At 39.3% G+C, this 20,844-nt stretch overlaps 2 protein-coding genes across 6 annotated transcripts; one reads left to right on the forward strand and one right to left on the reverse strand.

The window, feature by feature from the left end:
- Positions 1 to 782: 782 nt before the first annotated feature.
- slc47a1 (solute carrier family 47 member 1) lies at positions 783 to 12,711 on the reverse strand. 2 transcript variants are annotated; one of them, XM_020086175.2, is made up of 17 exons: positions 12,463 to 12,711; positions 12,017 to 12,118; positions 8,544 to 8,612; positions 8,307 to 8,455; positions 7,857 to 7,899; positions 7,160 to 7,204; positions 6,476 to 6,573; positions 5,870 to 5,967; positions 5,604 to 5,717; positions 5,215 to 5,282; positions 4,827 to 4,935; positions 4,100 to 4,175; positions 3,949 to 4,018; positions 3,703 to 3,835; positions 2,384 to 2,478; positions 1,889 to 1,993; positions 783 to 1,801 (listed from the first exon to the last, which is right to left on the reverse strand). In XM_020086175.2, exons 1-17 carry the CDS (start codon positions 12,673 to 12,675, stop codon positions 1,433 to 1,435), a joined length of 1,956 nt encoding a protein of 651 aa, XP_019941734.2. In that variant the 5' UTR covers positions 12,676 to 12,711; the 3' UTR covers positions 783 to 1,432. The 2 variants fall into 2 exon arrangements, with proteins under 2 accessions (XP_019941734.2, XP_019941735.2); XM_020086176.2 differs by having other exon boundaries at positions 8,544 to 8,584; positions 12,463 to 12,602.
- tmigd1 (transmembrane and immunoglobulin domain containing 1) lies at positions 12,580 to 19,801 on the forward strand. Of its 4 annotated transcripts, none has more exons than XM_020086177.2 (6): positions 12,583 to 12,712; positions 17,312 to 17,396; positions 17,531 to 17,821; positions 18,485 to 18,772; positions 18,868 to 18,971; positions 19,063 to 19,801. In XM_020086177.2, the coding sequence occupies exons 2-6, from the start codon at positions 17,333 to 17,335 to the stop codon at positions 19,072 to 19,074; spliced, it is 759 nt and encodes a 252-aa protein (XP_019941736.2). In that variant the 5' UTR covers positions 12,583 to 12,712; positions 17,312 to 17,332; the 3' UTR covers positions 19,075 to 19,801. The 4 variants fall into 4 exon arrangements, with proteins under 4 accessions (XP_019941739.2, XP_019941736.2, XP_019941740.2 ...); XM_020086179.2 differs by lacking the exon at positions 12,583 to 12,712 and adding an exon at positions 16,218 to 16,387; XM_020086180.2 differs by lacking the exon at positions 17,312 to 17,396 and having other exon boundaries at positions 12,580 to 12,712; positions 17,625 to 17,821.
- Positions 19,802 to 20,844: the final 1,043 nt, after the last annotated feature.

The following is a 20,844-nucleotide window of genomic DNA, read 5'->3' on the forward strand; positions in this document are numbered from 1 at the left end:
CATCTCTTTTTAACATTCTGACTTCGAAGCAGCATGGGAATGCACAATAACCTTAGTGCAGTATGTTTTCTGGTTTATTCATTTCAACAGCTGTTAACTCAAGAAGAGCTTTATAGCTTTAGAGGTATCTGGTTTTAAGCCAGTGCACCCACAGGCCACTGCTCTCGTCCCCAATCTGACACCAGAACTGGATTGCAACAGATTGATGTTGGCAGCAGTCACATAAGAAGCTGCATATTAATTGTTCATTATTTAACATTTAAATAAGGCTTGATTCATACATGGTTAAATTGTTGTCTGAGCCTCAGTCTTGCTCATCAGTGGAGACACTGCCTCACAGAGACCGGCTCCTCACAGAGACTGTAATCTTGGCCTGCTCACCTCCAGAGGCTGCAATCAGTAACATGCTGTGGCGTCATTAACAAGTGGCTGTGTAAAGATCTCCTGTCAGTGTTATACAACGACAACTTGTGATGCAGTAGCTCAAGGAATCTCATATTAACTTCTGGGTTTTGTTGCTACGTGATACAATGACAACTGGAATTTAATCAAGTTCTGGCTGCAGTTAATCAAAAATTTGCATTTTCTGGTTGTTGGACACTATGATGCCAACAGCAGGGCCTCAATAATTTGTGTTGTATTTTTAATCTTTCCTTCGTATCTGCATATTTACAATTTAGAAAATAGTTCAAGTTATTTAATGCAAATGTCTTGGTGTATTGATATATTGTGTTTTTGGAGCTGATACCCGAACATACCTTTGTATTCTTTACACTGTCACACACTTTTAAAATCATTTTTATTGATTAGCTTGTGATCAAAGTGCATTACATCATTGGCCCAAAATATACAGTAAAAAGAACTATCTTATTATTTATCAAACACCTGTGTTCTAAAGATATATATATATATATAACATTGACAAAAGAAAAGGAGCATAGAGAGTATGTAAATGGTACATTGGATATTTAAAATCTATCAAAAGTTAAAACACAAGAAAATGATTTAAGAGAATATATGTCACAGTGCAATATTTGAATCGAGACAAGAATAGTGTCAGTGGAAAAAAATGTGTTCCTCAATTCCCACATGGTCTCTTAGTGACAGGTTTATAACTGATGTGTCCTCTTGTCCCGGTTGAGCATCTCAGGCTGAGCAAGTTAAAACATGATCTTTGTAACAAGACCTTTGTTCAAACTGTCAGTCGCAGTCTCTCTTGATATTTCCTCGGCTACTTCTGTGGTATTTCTCAGCAGTGCAGAACTGACACATCTTTTTCTCTGTGCGTAAAAGAGTTCTGCAGCCCCTGTGGAGCTGAAGTTTTCCAAAATGACAACCTGAGTTATCATTTTTGGAAAAATTCAACCCTTTTTCTTTCTAGTTGTGTATTTTCGGTTTGTCAGATGTGCAACATTCAGAGGTGAAAGTCGGCTCAGAGGGTCGGGGTCAGGTCCAGAGGAGCCCACGGTGTAGGAGTGGAGACATTGACCCAGTTCAGGGTGAAGTTGGACATGCTCTGAGCGGGGGGCTCTGGTCCAGGGAACACGATGTGAAAAACAATACCTATAACCAGAGTAAGACCTGAAACCAAGAATACGAGTCCCCGACGCAAGATCAGCTGAGTGAAAGAAAGTAGCTCTTGAGTTTTGGTGTTTGAAGTGTGTTTGCTCTTCTCAGCGTCCCCATCAGTGCCCCCCGCGTCAGTGTTGTTGCCCTCGGCCTCATGACCTGCTTTCAGCTCCTGATCCTGGGTGTTAACTGGACTGTAGCCATCTGAGCCGACTTCACCGTTCGACTGGGCCTTCAGGGTGCAAAGATGTTGCTATTACTCAGTTTGCATAAAACACACGCATACAAAGAATTGAAAACAATCTACATGTGCTCTTACTTTGTTAATGCTGTCAGACACGTCAGGCACCACAGCTTCACTCAGCACTGTACCCACCGGGTGTTTTGGTTTCACCACCACTTTCTTTCCAGCTCGCTTTTGAGCCTGAAATCACATTGAATTTTACATTAACATTTTTTTGAAGGTAGAAAAAACAATCAAATCTCTTTCAGAGGTTTCATTTGTTACCCATAATATCTGCTTTTCCTTGCAAAAGCCTTTATTATGATTCATTTGTGACATTTTTGAGTGTGCATGTGTGCACACAAAACATGTAGACTTTAGATTAATATAATGAAATATGATAAATATGATAAACAAAAATTAAACAAAACAAAATCTCTGACATATTCAGTTGCTACAGGGAAGTGCTGTAAGGAGTAACAATTTAGTGATGGGACTGCCGCCTAGTGGCCATAGAAAATTCAGCCATTTCAGTTGATCCCATTTGTCTAGATGTGAAATTCGTTTTACAGGATGATAAGAAGATCGTACCTTTTGTGTGACTTTCTTCCAGTTTAGGTTGAAGATGAGAGTGAGAAAGAAACCCGTCTGAAAGAGAACACATAATAGGAGACCCAGCCACAGGCCTAACAGGAGAAACACACAAATACAGATGATTTAAGTAAATATCTCCAGTGTTTACCACTCTCACTTGTAATTAATTAGCATTAATAAATATCATTAGTTTTACCTCACAAGTTTCAGAGCTTTAATGCACTTTGGGGGTGTGTGTTTGTGTGTGAGTGTGTGTGTGTGTGTGTGTGTGTGTGTGTGTGTGTGTATGTGCGTGCGTGCGCGTGCGTGCGTGTGTGTGCATGTGTGTGGTTTGTAAGCTTAACTAATGAACTCCTATTCAAATATAGACACACTTCCTTATTTCAAACATCTGCTGTCGTACTTCCAGGGTGCTGTGCTCATTAGACGATACAACGAATATTCATGACCAAGTCAAAGTCTGTGTCGTTCAAGGAAATACCCTTGCTGATCACTGACAGCTGTTGCATTTAAGAGTAAAATTATGTTTGTGTGAAACGTTTACCTAACTTAATGGAGCGACGCTTGCGAGCTAGTTGAGGTAGCCAACTCGAGCTGCGCTGCTCCAATCATGTGACATACATCATGTGACATACATCATGTGACATACATCATGTGACATACATCATGTGACATACCTCACTCTCCACAATCATCGATAATACACACCCACCTTATTAGGCGGTATATATAAGCAGATGATTTTACCAATCACTCCCTTTGCTTGCCCCGCTGCTGTGTCAGAATTGCTGCCAGTTGCTTTAGCCCCTCCACCACCCCAGCATCGACCTGTAGGCTCTAACAGGGGTTATAAATATTTGCTTATCACTCCTGTCATATCTATGTAATAATATCTGGGAGAGTGATTAAGTCGGAGCCTAGACGCCATCACTAACCTGTGCTACTGTTGCAACATTTGAACATGATTTTCTGACTGAACTTAAATTAGTGTTGATATTTAAACTTACCTATCATGTAATTATGTAAAATGGAGATGCAAAAATGTTAATACAATTAAAATATGTTTAAACAATCGTTGGTCATCAGATTGCAAAAAGCTGTGCAGCATCATGATTGCACAACCATGTTGTTGCACGAGTTTGAGAAGATGTACACAAATCTGAATTAAGAAGTACAATCATTGGTGATTGTAGATTAAAATGTTCAGAAACCGGGATCCTGAGCCTGAAAAGGGTTTGGTAAAATCTCAGTATTTAACAGCTCACTTTGAATTTCCAGTATAGCTTATTTGCAGAAACAGATGGAGTGAATATTACCTAATATTCTGAGCTGGGCAGCAAACATCAGAGCTACTCCCACTGGCAGGCCGATGCAGTAGTAACCCACCAGGTTGGACAAGGCAGCGATTTTTTGCATCCCAGATCCAACAAGAATCCCTGAGCAGACGCACTGAAAACACAAACACAGAGTGAACCAATGTAGTAAACAGCTGAATGTGTGCTACTCAACATTAGGGCTTACTAATTAGGAAAGATCAGTTTTTGTGTTCTGTACTAACGTACCAGGAGTGCATCAAAGAACTGTAGAAATATGTAGACCGTGAGGCTCTCTGAGACAATCGCCACAATGTTGCTGCAAACAGTAGAAGATCATCAGAAAACAGAGTGGTCTTCACATGGTGCAGAACTGAATGAATGTTGGTGTGAAACTCACTCGTCAGAGGTAAATATGTAGGCAATGAAGGGCTTACAGCCAGCAATGAAGATACCCTGGAGCACGGCAAGCAGTCCTGTAGCAAACACATTATATATGATATGTAAGACCTCTTGATTCATATTAAACTTATCTGGTTGCATTGGTGTGCACTGTATTTCTGTATGTTGGTATAGTGCACATACAGTATAATCTGAGATCTTTAACTCAAGCCATTTTCAGACATGAACTCCAAAAAATGTCCAGAAAATTTGGTCAGGAAATGTTCCCCTTCAGTTATGAAGAACGCACGCAGCAAGAGATTGGGGTCAGACGTGTTCACAACAACAGGAACATTCAGGTGAAGGGTGACTTCTGAGGAGAGCATGCAGGAGATATAATTTATGAATTCCAGTGAGGAAATCACCCATTTCTGTTGACGGCATATCGACTTTGGCGTCTGCCCTTATCACTGACATCTTTGCCAGTGTGTTGATGGTGAATGGCACCGGACATTCTCCTGCACTCTGACATTTTCTAAACATTTTACTCACTGGCTGGCAGGATATGTTCTGGAAAAATGACCAGAGCAACTGATTCAGACTTTTGCGTTCTCACATTCAGCCACTGCGGAAAATTTCAGGAAAATGTTTGGACTTGTGCATGTCTGAAAGCAAGGAGGTGTCTGTTTTAACTGTATTATTAGAAATTATACACCTGGCCATATTAGAATTGTGTCTCTTCATACCTGATAGAACCAGGGTCACTTTGCAGGTGACTATGGCGCTGGCGGTGTCTCCAGCCCCCAGAGCATTGCCAACTCGCACACATGCAGCTGCGTGAAGACCCATAGGGAACTGCAAAGACCCGGCTTCAGTGTCATTTATATTCAGGAAACAATTTTACAAGTTTATTCTTCCAGAGAGTTTGAAAAAAAAAAAGATCAGCACTGCCAAGCCATGTGGATAAGTCTTCAGACAAACAGAAATTTAAAAACATCTTGTGTGAGGTTTAAGCTAAGATAAATTGACTGGCTCCACAGATCTAAGTCCTTACAGGAGGGAAATCTATTTTCTTATCAACAGTAAATAAATGCTGAATTATTGTTCAATGATAAAGTAATGGAATATACATACCATATATATTATGCTTCCTATTTCATCCATAATATGCTGGGCAGCAAGATCCATCTCACCAAGTACACCTGATATGATAAAGGTCAAATTCAGAAAATTAACAGAAACTTTAGCATCATGCCTGAAAGCTTCAGGAAGAAAGTGATCAAACACAGGAAGCAAACTGCTCCTACTATGGTGTTGGTTTATTAATCTGATGACGGAAGAGAAATACGTCAAAAGAGACAGATGTTTTATGGCACATTTTAGTTTATCAGAGTCTAAAATAAACACATTGTCTACTGCTGTTGGAGACAATGTTGGAGATTTCTTTTGTACAAAATCTTTGATTCGTTATTTTTTATGTTAGTCCAAAACCAGAACTTTCAGATTTTAAAGAAAACACTGACCTGAAAAGAAAGAACCAATCTCCCAGATCCACCATTCAAAGCAGATCATAAACACACTGGGAATAGCCAGCTTCATGTAGGAACCCCACTCCTGCAAACAGTCAGTGGACCAGCCTGCAGATAGTTTCACAGAGAGAAAACATACTCAGTATGGCCTGTAGAGGACAACAGATGACTGCAGAGTGCTTACACGTTTCTTTTGCCTTTTGGCCTAGATGCATTTCTAGGAATGTAAATTCCTTCTTTGTTTGTGTTTATGAATTCACCTCCCCACGTCTGCAGATGGAGCTTCTTCCATCTGATGTAGCCAAACAACAGCAGGCAGAGGGAGATTTGAGAGAGGCTGTTGGCGATCGCTGATCCTCTGCAAAAACAAACAGCAGAACATTTTTACAAATTGGAGAGGTGTCTGGTGACATGTAGCTGTGACTCCATCCCTCTCTTCAGGCAAAGATAGAGGGAAGGAAAGAGTCATAGGACATCAGCACTTATACAGTTGAAGTTATTGTGGTTTGAGCACACTTCATGTTTGAGGGTCTGATCGTTTAAAACAGGAAAAAACACAGAGGCCCAAACGGTTCAATGAATCAAATGTTTGTCCAACTGGACTTTGATCCACTCCTGTCAAAGCTCACCCTCCTTTCTTTACTCAGACTCCCTCTCTAAATAAAGTAAAGATAATAAACTTCAGTGTCGGACTGACTCGATTTGATCAGATTCTTCTCAGATCAACAAGCCCACTTCTTTCCAAAGTCACCTGCAAGACCTCTCCTTCCAACAGTAAAATGATCAGAGGAGCGACAGAGTTTCTCTAAATGCTTAACTACTACATTTCATTGGTCATGGAAAAGTCAATGAGAGGCAGCACTTACATGACGCCCAACTGGAGGCTGAAGATTAAGACGTAATTGAACCCTAAGTTTAAAATGTTTGCCACTGCTGCGGTGTACATCTGAGGAAAAATAATCCCCTGCCAAACAAAAAGGACACACGATCAACTGCATGAACAACAAACTGAAACTTGATTTGTATTTTTCTTTAAAGCAATGTCAGGAAAAGGTTCCCATCACAATACAAAGACAGTGGCGCTAGCACCTTGGTGAACTATGCTGTTCTTAGGTACAGAGATTTGAGATCAATGCCAACATTAGCATGCTAATATACTCACCATGTACGAACATAGACATGTTAGCAGGTATAAGATTTACCATGATCACTATTCTAGTTTAGTGTGGTAGCATTTGCTGATTAGCACTCAACACAAGTACTGAATCAAAATTTGACTTGTTAAAAAATGTGAGCCTCATACTTCATGGCTTGAAAATATATTATAATGTCTTCTATTAATCATTCAACAAATTTTGTTTGACACAACTTATTAAATACGTCTCTGATGCAATTCATCTGACTGATCAAAATGTCCGCAGATTGTCATGTTTTTATCCTGGAGTCCGACCATTGTTTTGGGGACACAAACTCTTTTCTAGTGGTTTATTTTTATTTTTTTTGAGGGAGAGGATTTACTGAATTTCAGTGCAGCAGTTTCGTGGACTTACTTGGTTTTGTAGGTAGGCAACCTGCAGGTGATACAGTAACATGGCCTGTAGCAGGGAGACACAAAGAGAACAGTTTACAGAAAAGAAGTAGTACAACTCTCAGATACCACGACTGTATACATGTCCAATAATTGATGTGTTGTGTGTAAATCGGGTTAACATGCTAATAATGTGATGAAAATATTAATGGGGAATATTCCAATTACACCACCTGACTTTTACTAGATTATCTGGGTCAAATAAAGGCAGTAATTGGAATAACTACAACATGATGGATTACTCGTGTTGATTTTGAATCACTCTGGCATTCATACAACTTCATTGGATTACAAGAATCAAACAGACTCAATAGACTTATCTCTATCTACCTAGCTGTTTCTATGCCTTGCATTGCAGAAATACAGTTGCTCACATTTTTCCCTTATTGCTTTTAGAGGTAATTGAATTCAACAGGATTCAAATTTTGTCATGCCATTATTTTGTGTTTCTGTATTTATGCAGCAGTTCCAAAGATATTTCTGTTTAGCTGCTTCACCCCCGTTATGCAAAGTCCAAAACATGTTTTAAATTCAGGTTATTGTTGAACTGTGGCTCAAGTAACTGCAGAAATATAACATTATACAACATGTATTGAATTCGGCAATAGAAGTTATGATCCCCTTGGATTTTCGGGGGGGTTTTTGTTTAGTGCACTTACTGGAACAGCAGGTAGAAAGGCCATCACGTAGAGCTGGGCAATTCTGAAGGAAAATGGTGCAACATATATTTAGTGCAATGAAAACTTTGCCAATAAGTCAACAAGTCTTTATCAAAGCTATGCGTCTAACTTACTTAGTCCCTCAATATGAAATACATACAGTGACATAAATAATATATGTAATATTCACATTAAATGTAGGGAATACACAATGTAATATATATATATATATATATATATATTTATAAATGCCCATACAAAGCTGAACTTATACATATCCAAACACATGCCTCTGTAAACACTAACCTGAAATAACCTAGATGTCAGGGAAACAGTCAATTAGCTAATAACAGTCAGGGCACTAAAGATTAAGGTAATGATGGGTTTTTTAACCTTAAACAAACAACATTTTGCCCTCAATGAATTATGAAGACGATGTGTTCAGTGTACCTCACCACTTCCGCCTCTTGGTGCATGATGAGTAGTAAGTTGTGAGAATTGATGAGAAGAGCCCAGCAAGGCAAACAAAACAGCAACAGGATGAGTGAACTCCTCTGTAGGATTACTCCCACACGTTTCATGTTCTTGCCTCCAAATGTCTGCAAAGTACAAACCCCAATTGTTTTTGATTGCATATGTTCAAATACACCACAAAACATAATAAGGTGCAGCTAATGTGGTGCTCACCTGAGAAATCAGCGTGTCACAAGCCACGGCAAGGCCATAGCCTGTTGAAGTGGTGGTCACATTAATGGTCTGAATCAGACACAAATAAAAACTGCACATTAGGTTTTGGTTGTAAAAATCGATTTCTTCATTCTTCTTTTTTGTCCATGTCTGTAACTTTGAGTTATACATACATTTATGTAATGTCTAGACACTCTGCTTTTTTACACCTCAGCTGTTTCTGCAACTTATGAAGGATTCCAGACAAAGTAGTCCAGCAGGCACTATGTTCACACACATCTATCCTATACAGCAAGTGCAGACACAGGGCTAAAGCTGTGCATGATTGTGATAAGCTGTTATAAAAGCAAAACCACGAGCAGGAAGATACTCTTTCTGCCCATTATGTTTTTACCTACTCTGACATATGATGGGGTTCATTTTGATGATGGGAGATACTTTTCCAGCAAAGCGTTGTGTATGTTGAGGAGTTTTTTTTTCTTGGCTGTATATTTAGTATTTTCCTGGCTGAGCACAAGCTTTGAAGCAGTGTATGGACAGGCAGTAGCAGGTCTAGGGTTTTTCTAAAACAGGGGCTACACACAGAATGGCCAATATTATGTCATCCATTCACAATTCCTGATTCAGTAAGATGCACATTTAAGCCATTCATTGTTGATGGTTAACTCGATTTAAACAATTTTTTTTTCCTTTTTCAAGCATGTTGTTTTCTTCAAAAAAGCTTAGAAAAAAATGTCTTGTTAGTATTGTTAGAAAGTGAGTTAAAGAGCCAATCAGATTTTAACTGGTGCCAGTCCCCCCCTGGCCTCACCTCTGGTTCTGCCCCTGCATACAGGGCTTTTTGGCTTGCTTATTCACTGCACTGTCTGATCTCAGTCCATCATGATCTCACAAGTGGACATGGAAGCCACGCTCTGGGAAGTTCAGGAGGAAGCTTTTATCGACTATCAGTCTGAATCAGCTGTATTTGCCATTCGTCACACGCCAATTGGTCCGGCACCTGACCACATAAGAGTTTACAGCTAGTTGAAAGTAAGAGACACTCCACTATATCATCTTCTGCAGGATTCAGGCATGTCTGTCATAAGAACATCAGAGAACATGGTTCAGACTTTGAGTTCTACTGTAGACAGTGACCAGCCGGTAAATCAGAGCTTGTCTACAGATGTTATGCAAACTGTACACCCCTCCTGCTCAGCTCACTATGCTCTGAAGCTGAATGTTGCCAAGGGATAGATAATAACAACTTTTGCAGTCATGTGGTGGTGTAGGGGTTTAGCAGCTTTATAAATCACAACCTCCCACATTTAGAACAATATTACATTTTCATTTCTCACAACCTTTTCTGTCTGTGAAATCTCTAATAAGACATAAAATACCTCAGAACCATGGAAAGTAGATTACTGAAATGACTCTTTCCCTGTACATAACTTACATACCCTGGGGAATAAACAGCTTGTCAAAGTCAAAGGTGGCTCAGTTACACGCAGACACCCGGGGGGAAATTGCATAATTTGTTCCACATTATAAGTACAATGGCTTGTTATGCGATAAGCTCAGATAGCCACACATGATTTGATTGTTCTGTATAGACTGGATGGTTGTTAAGCTTCAGTCAAGCACAGGTTCAGCAGACAGTGTACAGACGAACTGTGGTTGCCAACCTGTCTGTTAGTTTAATCTGCTGCATGTGTTACTCTTATTGTTGGTCTGCTCAGTCAGGCAGTATGTGGTTAAATTTGCACCTTTAATGTGGAAGGGTTGATACACTCCATTCAGCTGGGAGTCAACATCCCCAGACTGCAGCTTGTTGCAATTTCAATGCACTGATTTGATTTTAAGGTGGGTTCCATAGGTCTCAGACATTTGGACCCCACTGTAGTTTTGTTCTGCTCTCACAATTCCCTCATGCGAACTGTGGGCACCCACCACTAACACAAATGCTCACTCAAGCAAAGGTTATGCCATCTTCCCAGTGCCGAATGGAAGACAGCCAATGTAAAAGAGCTTCTGGAGAAAATAGTTCATGTGGTGTAGTTTGCCAAAGAAAGACCAAGAGGGACAACTAAACTGGGGCTGACAAAGTCCATGTGCATCATTAATGTGTGGTTTTAGGGTCTTTCACACCAGAGAGTCCCAAACAAGGTCCCAACCAAGGTTTGGGTACATTGTCTTTAGTTTTCCATTCCAATTTAGCGGCCGGACAAAAGACTGTGTGTGACATACCTAAATTCTGTCATTATCATCTATGTGGGTTGCTTTGACTTATGCTTGACTTGATTGGTTTGTCTGTGTCTAATTATAGAATTACTACAAGCATCACCAAAGTCAGGCACAGTACTCAACATTAGTTTAAATGTGCCAAATGAAAGTCCTTGTTTGTCCTTTATACAGTATATTGGATATAATCCTGGGAAATGCTTTATTTGAATCTATCTCAACTGCAAATTGTCTGAAAGTCCAGACTCTTTTGCCCAGATTAAATTTTGGTCGGGACCGTTGTCCAAGGAACCTTTCACTCTTGTTATTTTTGTTCCAACTGACCTAAAACATCTGCCAGTCCCGACCAAACAAGGTTGAATTATATTCTTGTTATGCCCTTTTGCTCAACATGTTTCTGCTGCCAGTCTTGGGTCTTGCAAAAGAGAAATTTCCATCTCAATAAAAAAAAAACCTTAATCTTAAGAGAAACTACCATTAAAAGTATAAGTGACAATTGGAGAAAATAACATGTAAAATAGTGGCCATGAATTGTGAGGTCCAATGCTGCGAGGAACAGGAACAAATCCAACAATCAAACACACTGACATCGATGTATGTACCAAACTGTAACCTTGCAGTCACATTAGATTTACAGCTTGAAGATGGCTAAGATGCTTCTTAGCAATCAGTTACCCAGTAAAACTATATACCTCCTTTACGTTTGAGTTAACTGCTCTCTACAACCACTGCCTCAGCCTGTGTGTCGGCTGAAAGGTGGCTGGACTTCTGAGGGGAGGTTTGAATACATTTTTTATATTATTTACAGGTTTAAGTGCGAAAATGAGTGCTGAGTTAAAATACTTTTTTTCTGCTTGTGCATCTATTGTGTAACAGTTAGTTACTGTTTTTCGAGTCTGTACCCTATGTGACATGGAAGGTGTTAATGTGACTTTTTTAAAATATTTAATATAATATTGTATTAGTATATTCTACGTATAGTATTGTATATGTATGATGAGATACAGACACCACATCATATCAGTTATTGAAGACCTATGATCTCAGGTTAATATTAATAGCAACTGATAGTATGTCCATTGCCCTACAGGAATACACAGGTATACAGATGCTCATGATATCCCTATATTGTGAGCAGTAGAAGAAATTGTAGCAACATCAATGGCAGCAAGAGAAGTAGAAGTAGTAGTATTATATGAAGAAGAATTTATAAGTACAAGTGGTCTATATGCAACAAAGATTATAGGTCGTACCGCTGAAGCCAGTGCAAATCCTGCCAGTTCTGCATTGCCAATGTGACCACAGAATATGGTGATGACAAACGACAGGAGGAAACTGAGTATCCGAGACAGCAGCTGTTGAAACAAACAGAGATTGGTTCCAAACAGCACATCTTTGATCAGGGGAAGCTGATCAAAGCACCAAAGTATTGCGATAACTGTGTTCAGCTTATCTGTTAGCGTAAAGAACAGTGTTGTGCAATCAGCTCTGACTGTTTTGCACAAACATGCAGCATAGAAACCATGTTATTTCAGCTTTTGAACACTGCATATCCATTACAGACTTGTTGAATGATTAATTTGATTTTATTCTGTAACAGTTCACTTTCAACACTTTCTCTGCAACAAATACAGTTGTAGTACAGTTAAGTCACTAACATACCAACCCCCCACCAGCGCTTCAACTTTCCCCTACTCACCAGTGGGCCCGAGAGCTTTAAGACTTGGTAGAGTTCCAATCTGTAGGCCAGTGGTAGCCACCTTCTCAACCATGCACACTGAGACAGTTTGGAACTGACTGCTGCCACAGCCTCCTCTCCCTCAGCCTCTGCTGCCTTGGCAGCAGAAAGCCCAGCGACGGGCTCTGGACCCAGTGAGGGTGGTGCAGGTTCTGGGGAACCCAGCTTCTCCATTCAATCACAGAGAAAGAAGACAGATGCAAGAGAGAAGGTAGAAAACCTACAGGACAGGGGGAGGGAGGGAGGGAGGGAAGGAGGGGGCAGGCAAGAGTAAGAGGGTCAGTCGTCTATCTGGGTTTAGAAACACAAAACATGCACTTCTTCGATGTTATTGATTAAACAGTATGGTTAGGGGGAGGAGGGAGTTGAGGAAATTAATACAGGAGGGAGCTATGGAAGAAAAAGAGGGGTTAATGCAGGATGGATGTTTGTTGATATACAAGCGGGTGAGTGAGTGTGTGAGTGAGTGAGTGAGTGAATGAGTGAATGAGTGAATGAATGAATGAATGAGTGAGAGTGATAACTTCTTTAGGACCTTTTTTTCAAGATTGCTTGTAAGGACCATTACACCCCATGGACACCAATGTCTGGTCCTAATGAGGCAAAAATATAATTTCTGAAGTCCTTGTTGGGTGAGGGTCAGATGTTTTAGATGATTAAGGTTAGGGATCTGGTGATGGTTAAGGTGAAGGATAAGGTTTTGGTTAGGCTCTCCACAGCAATGAAAGTCAATGCAAAGTCGTGTGTGTTTGTGTGTGTGTGTGTGTGTGTGTGTGTGTGTGTGTATGCATGTGTGAGCAGGGCTCAGCAGTAATCTGAGGAGGAATGCCTGTTTGCACGCTGTACGCAAGCAGCTCTGGCATAAACACTATAAAGGCTTTGATTAATACTTACAGGTTTTATAGTTACATTGTTGTGTTTGTGTGTGCACATGCAGTACCCACTGATCATATCTGCCTCTCAGTGTACTTTGACCACCGACATGGAGCTCAGTAACTTAGACCTTTATTCATTTATCTACAATGTACTACGCTGTAGCTTATCAAAAAAATGTCAGGACCAGGAAGTGCAAGATACTTTATAAATTGTAAAAGCATCATTGTCAAATTCCCTGTCAGTCTAATTTAGTTGCAAAGACAATACAATAAAACACTTGTTGACCTTTAGCATAAGAGACGACACAAGCAGCAATCAGGGTAGATAGTAAAGCTGAAGACACTTTAGGTGTGTGAAGGAGGAGGAGGGGGGGCTACTAGCTCAACAATTGTGCAATGTCACAGGGAACACATTCTTCCTGCATGTGCTGCAATAGCTGCTAACCTTTAATCTTTGATCCCACTGATTTTTTTTAAAGAGCAGGTAGAAGAAGCTGTCAAAGGCTGACTATTACTAACAAACCTTTAAAAGAATCCAGTGCTTCCAATGTTCATCATTTATTATATGCATATCGACACTGGCATCTGCCCTTACCGTCAAAAGCTCTCTCATCTCCAAGTCTTTCCAAGTCCATGTCTTCAATTTTAATGCACCTCTTTTTCAGTTCTGTCACAAAGTCATCAACGTGCCCACTTTCTTGCGGTGAATTTCCCAGACGTTCCCCTGCTGTATTCTTACACGGGCTCACTTGTACAAACAACACATACAGCAAATATTAAATAACTAAATGAATGAAATAAAGGGTGTGAATATACATCACACTGAGATACACTGAAGCATGAATGATTAAAATCATAACTTGTGAAACTCATTAAAGGTTCATTGTGTAGAATTTGGTGATATCTAGTGGTGAAGTTGCATGTTGAACACCCCTCACCTCACCCTCTCCTTCCAAACATGACAGAGAACCTGTGGTAGCCTTCAGTTGTCATAAAAGCTCAATAGGTGTTTAATTTGTCCAGTTTAGACAACTGTAAAAAAAATTATAATAAACAAATATTTAAATATAATGGGCCCATTGTAAGGTAAAGAAGAAAACAGTTTGTACAATTTAGATGATTACACACCAGTGAAAACATATTCAATTTATGCCAATAGCTCCCTTTCACCAACATTTTACCCACTGAACCTTTAAGGGATTGCAGCTGAAGAAACCTTTTTCACTTCATCAACGTCTCTCTCTAGTGGGCAAGAGAGGGATGGCCGTTACATAGTCACTTTATTCCTAATGATCAGTGATCATATCTGTGTGAGGCAGCACACTCCTTTGCTCTGCAGGAAAACTTTTGATGGTAATAAGGTTTGGTAATATCCCGCTGCCAAAAACACAGCTGTTTATTCCACATTTGGCCAGAGTGAGACAGTGTCTGACAGTTTTTCAGCCCACAGTGTTGACAGCTGCTGTGATGATGCAGAAGGGGACAGAGCTGATCTGTAATTTGAGCTTTGGTTTTGGTCAGGAGGCAAATCAATGTCCCAGTGGGCTTTAAGGCCAAATATCATTTCCTGGCTTCATTAAAACAAACAAGCCAAAAAACCACAATCCCCTACATTCACATATAGGGGGCGGTGTTTGCAGCATAAGACCAATCCCAGGCATCAACACTAGTCTACTAACAGCAGAGCAGCGTGGTTTACAAACGAAGAATAAACTTCAACATTAGACAAACAGATATAATCTAAAGTCTGAAAGCATCAGCTGCAGCTGGAAGGTAAATTAATGAATTACTGACCATGTGGATGCCTTATAGATAATAGGCTTTTGATATCACTGCCCCATTATAACGACATGAGCAGATCTGAATGTAATTATATTTTTATAATGCATTAAATTTGCTCTGATGTATTCCTATGACTATTTAAACCTTATTCTAAGAGTTGTAACCCAGGCGGTGTCAAATGGATTCAGGAGCAAATAAAAAAAAACACAATGTGGTGAGTGTAGTTACTTTATTATACAAGTACAAGATAGATAGATAGAAATCCTTTATTCATCCCCAAAGGGAAATTAGGACTGAATACTTTACTTGCAAATGTTGTACATAAAAAACATACCATTACAAACTGCTTGCACATGCATACATGCATTTACAAACAAATATGTGCATGCATAACTTCAGTATGTATGTGTGAGTATGTGGGTATATGAAGTAATGGGGTGCGTCAGTGTGGAGTATAGGGTATATACGCTTGTTTGTGTGCCTAGTATGTATGTGAGAAGAAATATACATATAGTATACTGTGTGTTTGTGGTGGATTCAAACCATATTATGAGGCATGCATCTTCTCAACCTTATGTTTATAGGGTAAAGTTAAACATATAAGATATTGCATCCATGTCACTTGAGGCATAAATATCTGAACCAGCGGACTATGAGAGGACAGTGTATTATTTAATGTATTTCTTAATACCACAATTCTACCAATATTGACATGGGTCTTTATCTGGCTTTAGATCATAATTTTGCGTTGCGGCATCGAATCTAATTATCTTTAGTTAAATTAAATAAAAACTCTAAATATAAAATGTAAATTAAAAACCACTTGAAATTATATAATTTAAACCAAAAATAACAATGCAACATTTAACTCCTGAAAGCAAAGATAAAACATGTATTTAAATCCTTTCATCCACAACCAAGACATTATAGTGCCATTATTATGACTACAGCCAATAAAAAACATTCCTTGTGTTTACACATTAAACTGAGAAAGGGAGAGAGAGATGGGATGTGGTAAGATTGATAGGGTGTTAACTGGAACCGGCAACTGGAATGATGAGAAAGCCATTTAGCAATGAGCTAGGGAAGTTATAAAAGTGTCCTCATCGACTTGTGAAGCATATAAGCGCTGCTGAAGACTGATAAAGTCCTCCACATCCTTATATTCACACTGAGGGGACATCAGGCATAAAACGCAGACAAGAATTAGGAATAATTTTCACTGTCGGGTAAGAAAAAATTTATAATCTTTTAATATAGATACAAATAAGGTGTCATATATCATTAGTTTTATAGGGACTTTTTATAGTGTATTTTTATGAATGTAGTACATTTATGGGCCCAGAGTCTTGGCACTCTGTTAAATATAACTTCTTAAAGAGGAACAAGTTACTCTAATGATATCTTTAAGTAAACACCTGTTATTTTTATTTTATCTCTCAGTTATAAGTACCAGTCAGTAGAATATAAACTGTCTTTGTAGAACAACAGACTGTTTCTCTAAATGTCTGAATTACGTGAAACACTAGGGAGAATATAATCCAACAAGAATTTAATTTACACACTTAATGATTAGAATTGCACCAAAATGCCTGACAGTAATATAAATGTAAATTATCTCAGCTCTGTCAAAATGTTGTTTAATCATGAGTTTCTGCACAAAAATCTAGATGACAAGGATTGTCACATATACAGTGATTTTTAACTGCCGGGTCATAATCTTGGTATATCTGTTGTAATACATTCCATATTAGTTATTTTATTTTCTGTAAACCTAATAGATTGTATAAAAAGAATGCACACAATTAAGGTTTGGCTCAACTTTGATAAGCTGAAAGAGAAATTTACTGTCTGAAGACAGATGAAAGAAAATGTATTCCATGGGAAAATTCATTGATCATGTTGAAAAAAAAATCTTGCAATGTTAAAGAACGTGAAATAGAATTTATCTGCACCAAACTTTTCCTCACCCATACTACATGTTGGGTGTAAATCCATCAAGTAGTTTTTGCCTAATCTTGCTTACCAACCAACCAACCAACCAACACACAAACAGGCAGGGGTGAAAACATAACTTTCTTGGTGGAGGTATTGAGAATTTGACATAAAATCTGTATGAAAGCTTTTTCTGTTAATCCATGCTTTATTAACAGGTTCATCCACACAACAGTAAAATGAAGCTGATGTTCACACCCCATCTTTTCCATTTGCTCCTCCTCTGTGCAACCCAGACATTAGGTAACTGTTTCTGATTTGTGATTCAGGTCACCTCCAATTAATCTGACTCTCATTTAAATGATTCTCAGTCCTTCTGTATAAATTGAGTTTTTACTGCTTCACGTAATGACCCTTTAAACTTTCATCACATCAAGGCGTCAGGATTCAGTCTGCATCAGAGGTCAGCATTGAGGGTGTGATTCAGACTGAGCTGGAGAGAACTGTGTCTCTGCTCTGCCTGTCTGACAGCAGCTCAGAGACTGAGCCCGATGAAGAGCTGGTGTGGCTGAGGAATGGCGTCATGGTCAGCCTGATGGAAGAAAATAAGAAGAGTCCCAGTCGAGTATGCGTGACACCTGTCATCCAAGAAGATGATGGTGCCACATTCACCTGCCACCTGAGCAGCAATGCCTCCAATAGTGCCTCAGTCACCCTGAACGTCACATGTGAGTCCCTTCAGATAAATGCTGGCATTAATATTGATTCCATTATTTTTGGTTTACTGATTTGTTGCCATGCAATGGTTGATAATGCAGGGGAGGTTCCAGGGGTGGGACCAGGGGGGCACCGACGCCAGCTGACATTTGATTAGCCCCTGAAAAAAAAAAAAAAACTAGTCACTTACCTACATTACAAACCATTTTTATGACAATTTGTTAAGAATTGTATTTATTTTTTTACTTTTATTTGAAATACAAAATGTGCTTGAACAATTTTCCATATATTTGTGGCTTTGCTCAAAGCTATAGAGCGAACAGTAAATAAGGAATGTATTCATGTGCATCTTACTGAATCAGGAGCTGTGCATGGATGTTGGACATATAATTGGTCCCTCTGTTTAAGTCATTGTCCCTTTATGGCTCCTGAATTATAAAAATCCTACGTCAGCCACTGTGACCATGTTGGTCAGTGCACCACTTTGTGTTTTTGAGTAAATATCTCAGCACAGTTGGATGGATTGCCATAAAATGTTGGAAAGACGTAAGTGTTCAATGTCAATATTTGATGGCAAACCAAGCTATATGACAATACAAAAACAAAAATCAAAAGTGTTTTTGAAAACCGCACTTTATCTGTATTTACCTTTTCTCTGTTATGTTCCTCTTCAGATCACCCGCCGCTCATGGGGTTAGAGGAGCTCGTCGTAGAAGAGGAGTCAGTGCTCGTCCTGCAGTGTGACATCCTGGCCAATCCACAAGTCTCATCCGTGGTGTGGACAGTAAATGGAAGCACAGTGGATCTATTAGCAAGCGGCTTCATGTTGACCAATGACGGCGTTACAAGCCAACTGATTGCCAACAGCGTGGTGAAAAGCCTACACAAAGGCAACTATTCGTGCCTGACATATTCTCCCCTCTATGGAGAGCAGAGGAAGCTCTTCAGTGTCACAGTAACAGGTCAGTTCGCACAGTCAGTAATGACGTAATTTTACAGAAATGATGAACTCAACCAAAAGTGGGCTGATGATCTTCTGATGATTCCTCATCTGCAGACAAGGTCATTAAGTTCCCTCTGATGCCCATAATAGCGGGGGTGGTGGTGGTGTGCCTCACCGCCATTCTTGCCGTGGCTTCACGATGGAGCAAAATCACAAAGGTAACAAACAAAACACACGGACTTATGACTCAGTGATCGACTCATGCCTCAATACAAAGTGAACCCACTAATACTTTTTATCTCTTGACAGTGCTGCAAGTAGTGTCCAAAAGTAGCTGGCTTCTCGACTTCACCAAACAAGGCCTTGAAGACGTCGCACCTCTCCACAAATATCCATTTCTGTAGGCCTAATATTTCATTTAAGATTATGTTAGACGTTGTTAGGGGAAAGACTGAACATCATAGGAAAAGCAGTTATTTTATTTCATGCTGACAGTTTGGGGACCAATACATTAGAGCCAGCATAAAGCATAACGACTGGAATCAAAGGGAAACATCTAGGCAGGCTGTGTCGAGAAGTAATCCCCATTACAATCACGATGTGTAGTTTTCAAACAAGAGATATAACATGTTGATAAGTGATATTGTCAACTGTAACTATGTTTGTCATGTATTTAATCATTGATAATGGCAGTGGAATCCATGAAATCTTCAACAGTGAGACTTGAGGTGATTCTTTTGTGGTGGTTACTTGTCATACTGAGAGGCTACCTGACCCTGTGGTGCAGAAGTGAGGTTTTAAGACTCCATCACCTGTTTTCTTTTTCATGTCATTGCAATAAAAATACTTTTGTTCCCAGACCAAGCTTGTAAGCTCAATGTGGGGACCCCACTGGGAACAGAAAAACTGTAAGCCGTGATTTCAGAGTTAAAGGACATAATTTGACGGCAGTGAATTGAAATTGCCGGCAACCGTTTCCAACACATGGCAGGATATGCATTAAATGTGCTGTTGGTGTAGCTAATGTATAATGAATGCATATATTCTGCCCAAGTATATTTGTCATTTTTGTCCACATGCTGTGTCTCTGCACTGAACCAATCCACTCCTTTGTAACTGACCTTGAACACCCTTAGAAATATAAATCTAGCTTAACTCGAGAAAAATAGTTTCTCTTTTAAAAGAATAAGAACTTTCATTATTCCTAAGTTGATGCTTTTAGACCTACAGATGTAAAAGTCAGTTCAGGTTTCAGAGACATATCTCTCAAACAACAACAGAATAAACAGTTTTGTTCTGATGCATGTTCATCAAAGAATTGACTGAGAGACAAACACTGTGTCTACTTTTCACATCTGAACTTTATCTCCTGACTCAACAATACAATCAAGGCTCGTTAAAATCGTGTTATACATTTACTCTTAATGAGACAAAAAGGACAGGGACTACCACGTCTTAGAGGTCAAGGTCGAGGTCTTTGCGTTCTTAAACCAATAAAAGAAAAACACTTAACAGTTTCACATAAAACCGAGCAATACCAAACAGGGATGAGAGGATGTTTGACAGGATTGCAGGTGTTAAGTCGGTATAAAGTCATGCTTATTGTCTGAGTCACAGCTTTTATTGTGAAAATAAAGAAGCTGCCAGTAATGCCTGGAGCTGTGAATCCGCTATAACAATTTACTCAGTTGATCCAGCTTTGTCAGATGTTTCAGTCAGTAAAATAAGTCAGTAATTATAAATAATATAATCAATCCACATTAGGAAAGTGTCAGAGAACACTGTCAGACACTGAAGACATTTTATTTTATTTTAAAAGATTACCAACAAGACAGACCTAAATCACCCACAGACAATAAAAAAATATAGCCTCCCATTTTGTCATGTTGAAAGTAGATTTCCAGACACAGGGTCCTCAAGACAAAAATACCAAGATTAGAAATGAATGAAGAGGGAAAATGTAGGTTTATTAATGTTTTAAAGTACCTCAGAATAAAACAAAAAAGCAGACACAGACAAAGATCTCAATAAACTTCTCTCTCTGAAGAGATTCAAATGCAGATCTAAAGTGACATCTGCTGGCCACTTTAC

This window comes from Paralichthys olivaceus, chromosome 15 (assembly GCF_024713975.1).
Source record: "Paralichthys olivaceus isolate ysfri-2021 chromosome 15, ASM2471397v2, whole genome shotgun sequence".
Taxonomy (NCBI): Eukaryota; Metazoa; Chordata; class Actinopteri; order Pleuronectiformes; family Paralichthyidae; genus Paralichthys; species Paralichthys olivaceus.

What these genes read in the sequence shown, in the direction of transcription:
- slc47a1 (XM_020086175.2), bottom strand. Translation starts at nt 12,675, where the DNA reads ATGGAGAAGCTGGGTTCCCCAGAACCTGCACCACCCTCACTGGGTCCA. An exon ending in TGCCCAGCTCAGAATATTAG is followed by an intron (nt 2,479 to 3,702) that starts GTAATATTCACT and finishes TTCTCCTGTTAG; the next exon opens with GCCTGTGGCTGGGTCTCCTA. An exon ending in GGAAGAAAGTCACACAAAAG is followed by an intron (nt 1,994 to 2,383) that starts GTACGATCTTCT and finishes ATGTGATTTCAG; the next exon opens with GCTCAAAAGCGAGCTGGAAA.
- tmigd1 (XM_020086177.2), top strand. Translation starts at nt 17,333, where the DNA reads ATGAAGCTGATGTTCACACCCCATCTTTTCCATTTGCTCCTCCTCTGT. An exon ending in AGTCACCCTGAACGTCACAT is followed by an intron (nt 17,822 to 18,484) that starts GTGAGTCCCTTC and finishes GTTCCTCTTCAG; the next exon opens with ATCACCCGCCGCTCATGGGG. An exon ending in CTTCAGTGTCACAGTAACAG is followed by an intron (nt 18,773 to 18,867) that starts GTCAGTTCGCAC and finishes CCTCATCTGCAG; the next exon opens with ACAAGGTCATTAAGTTCCCT.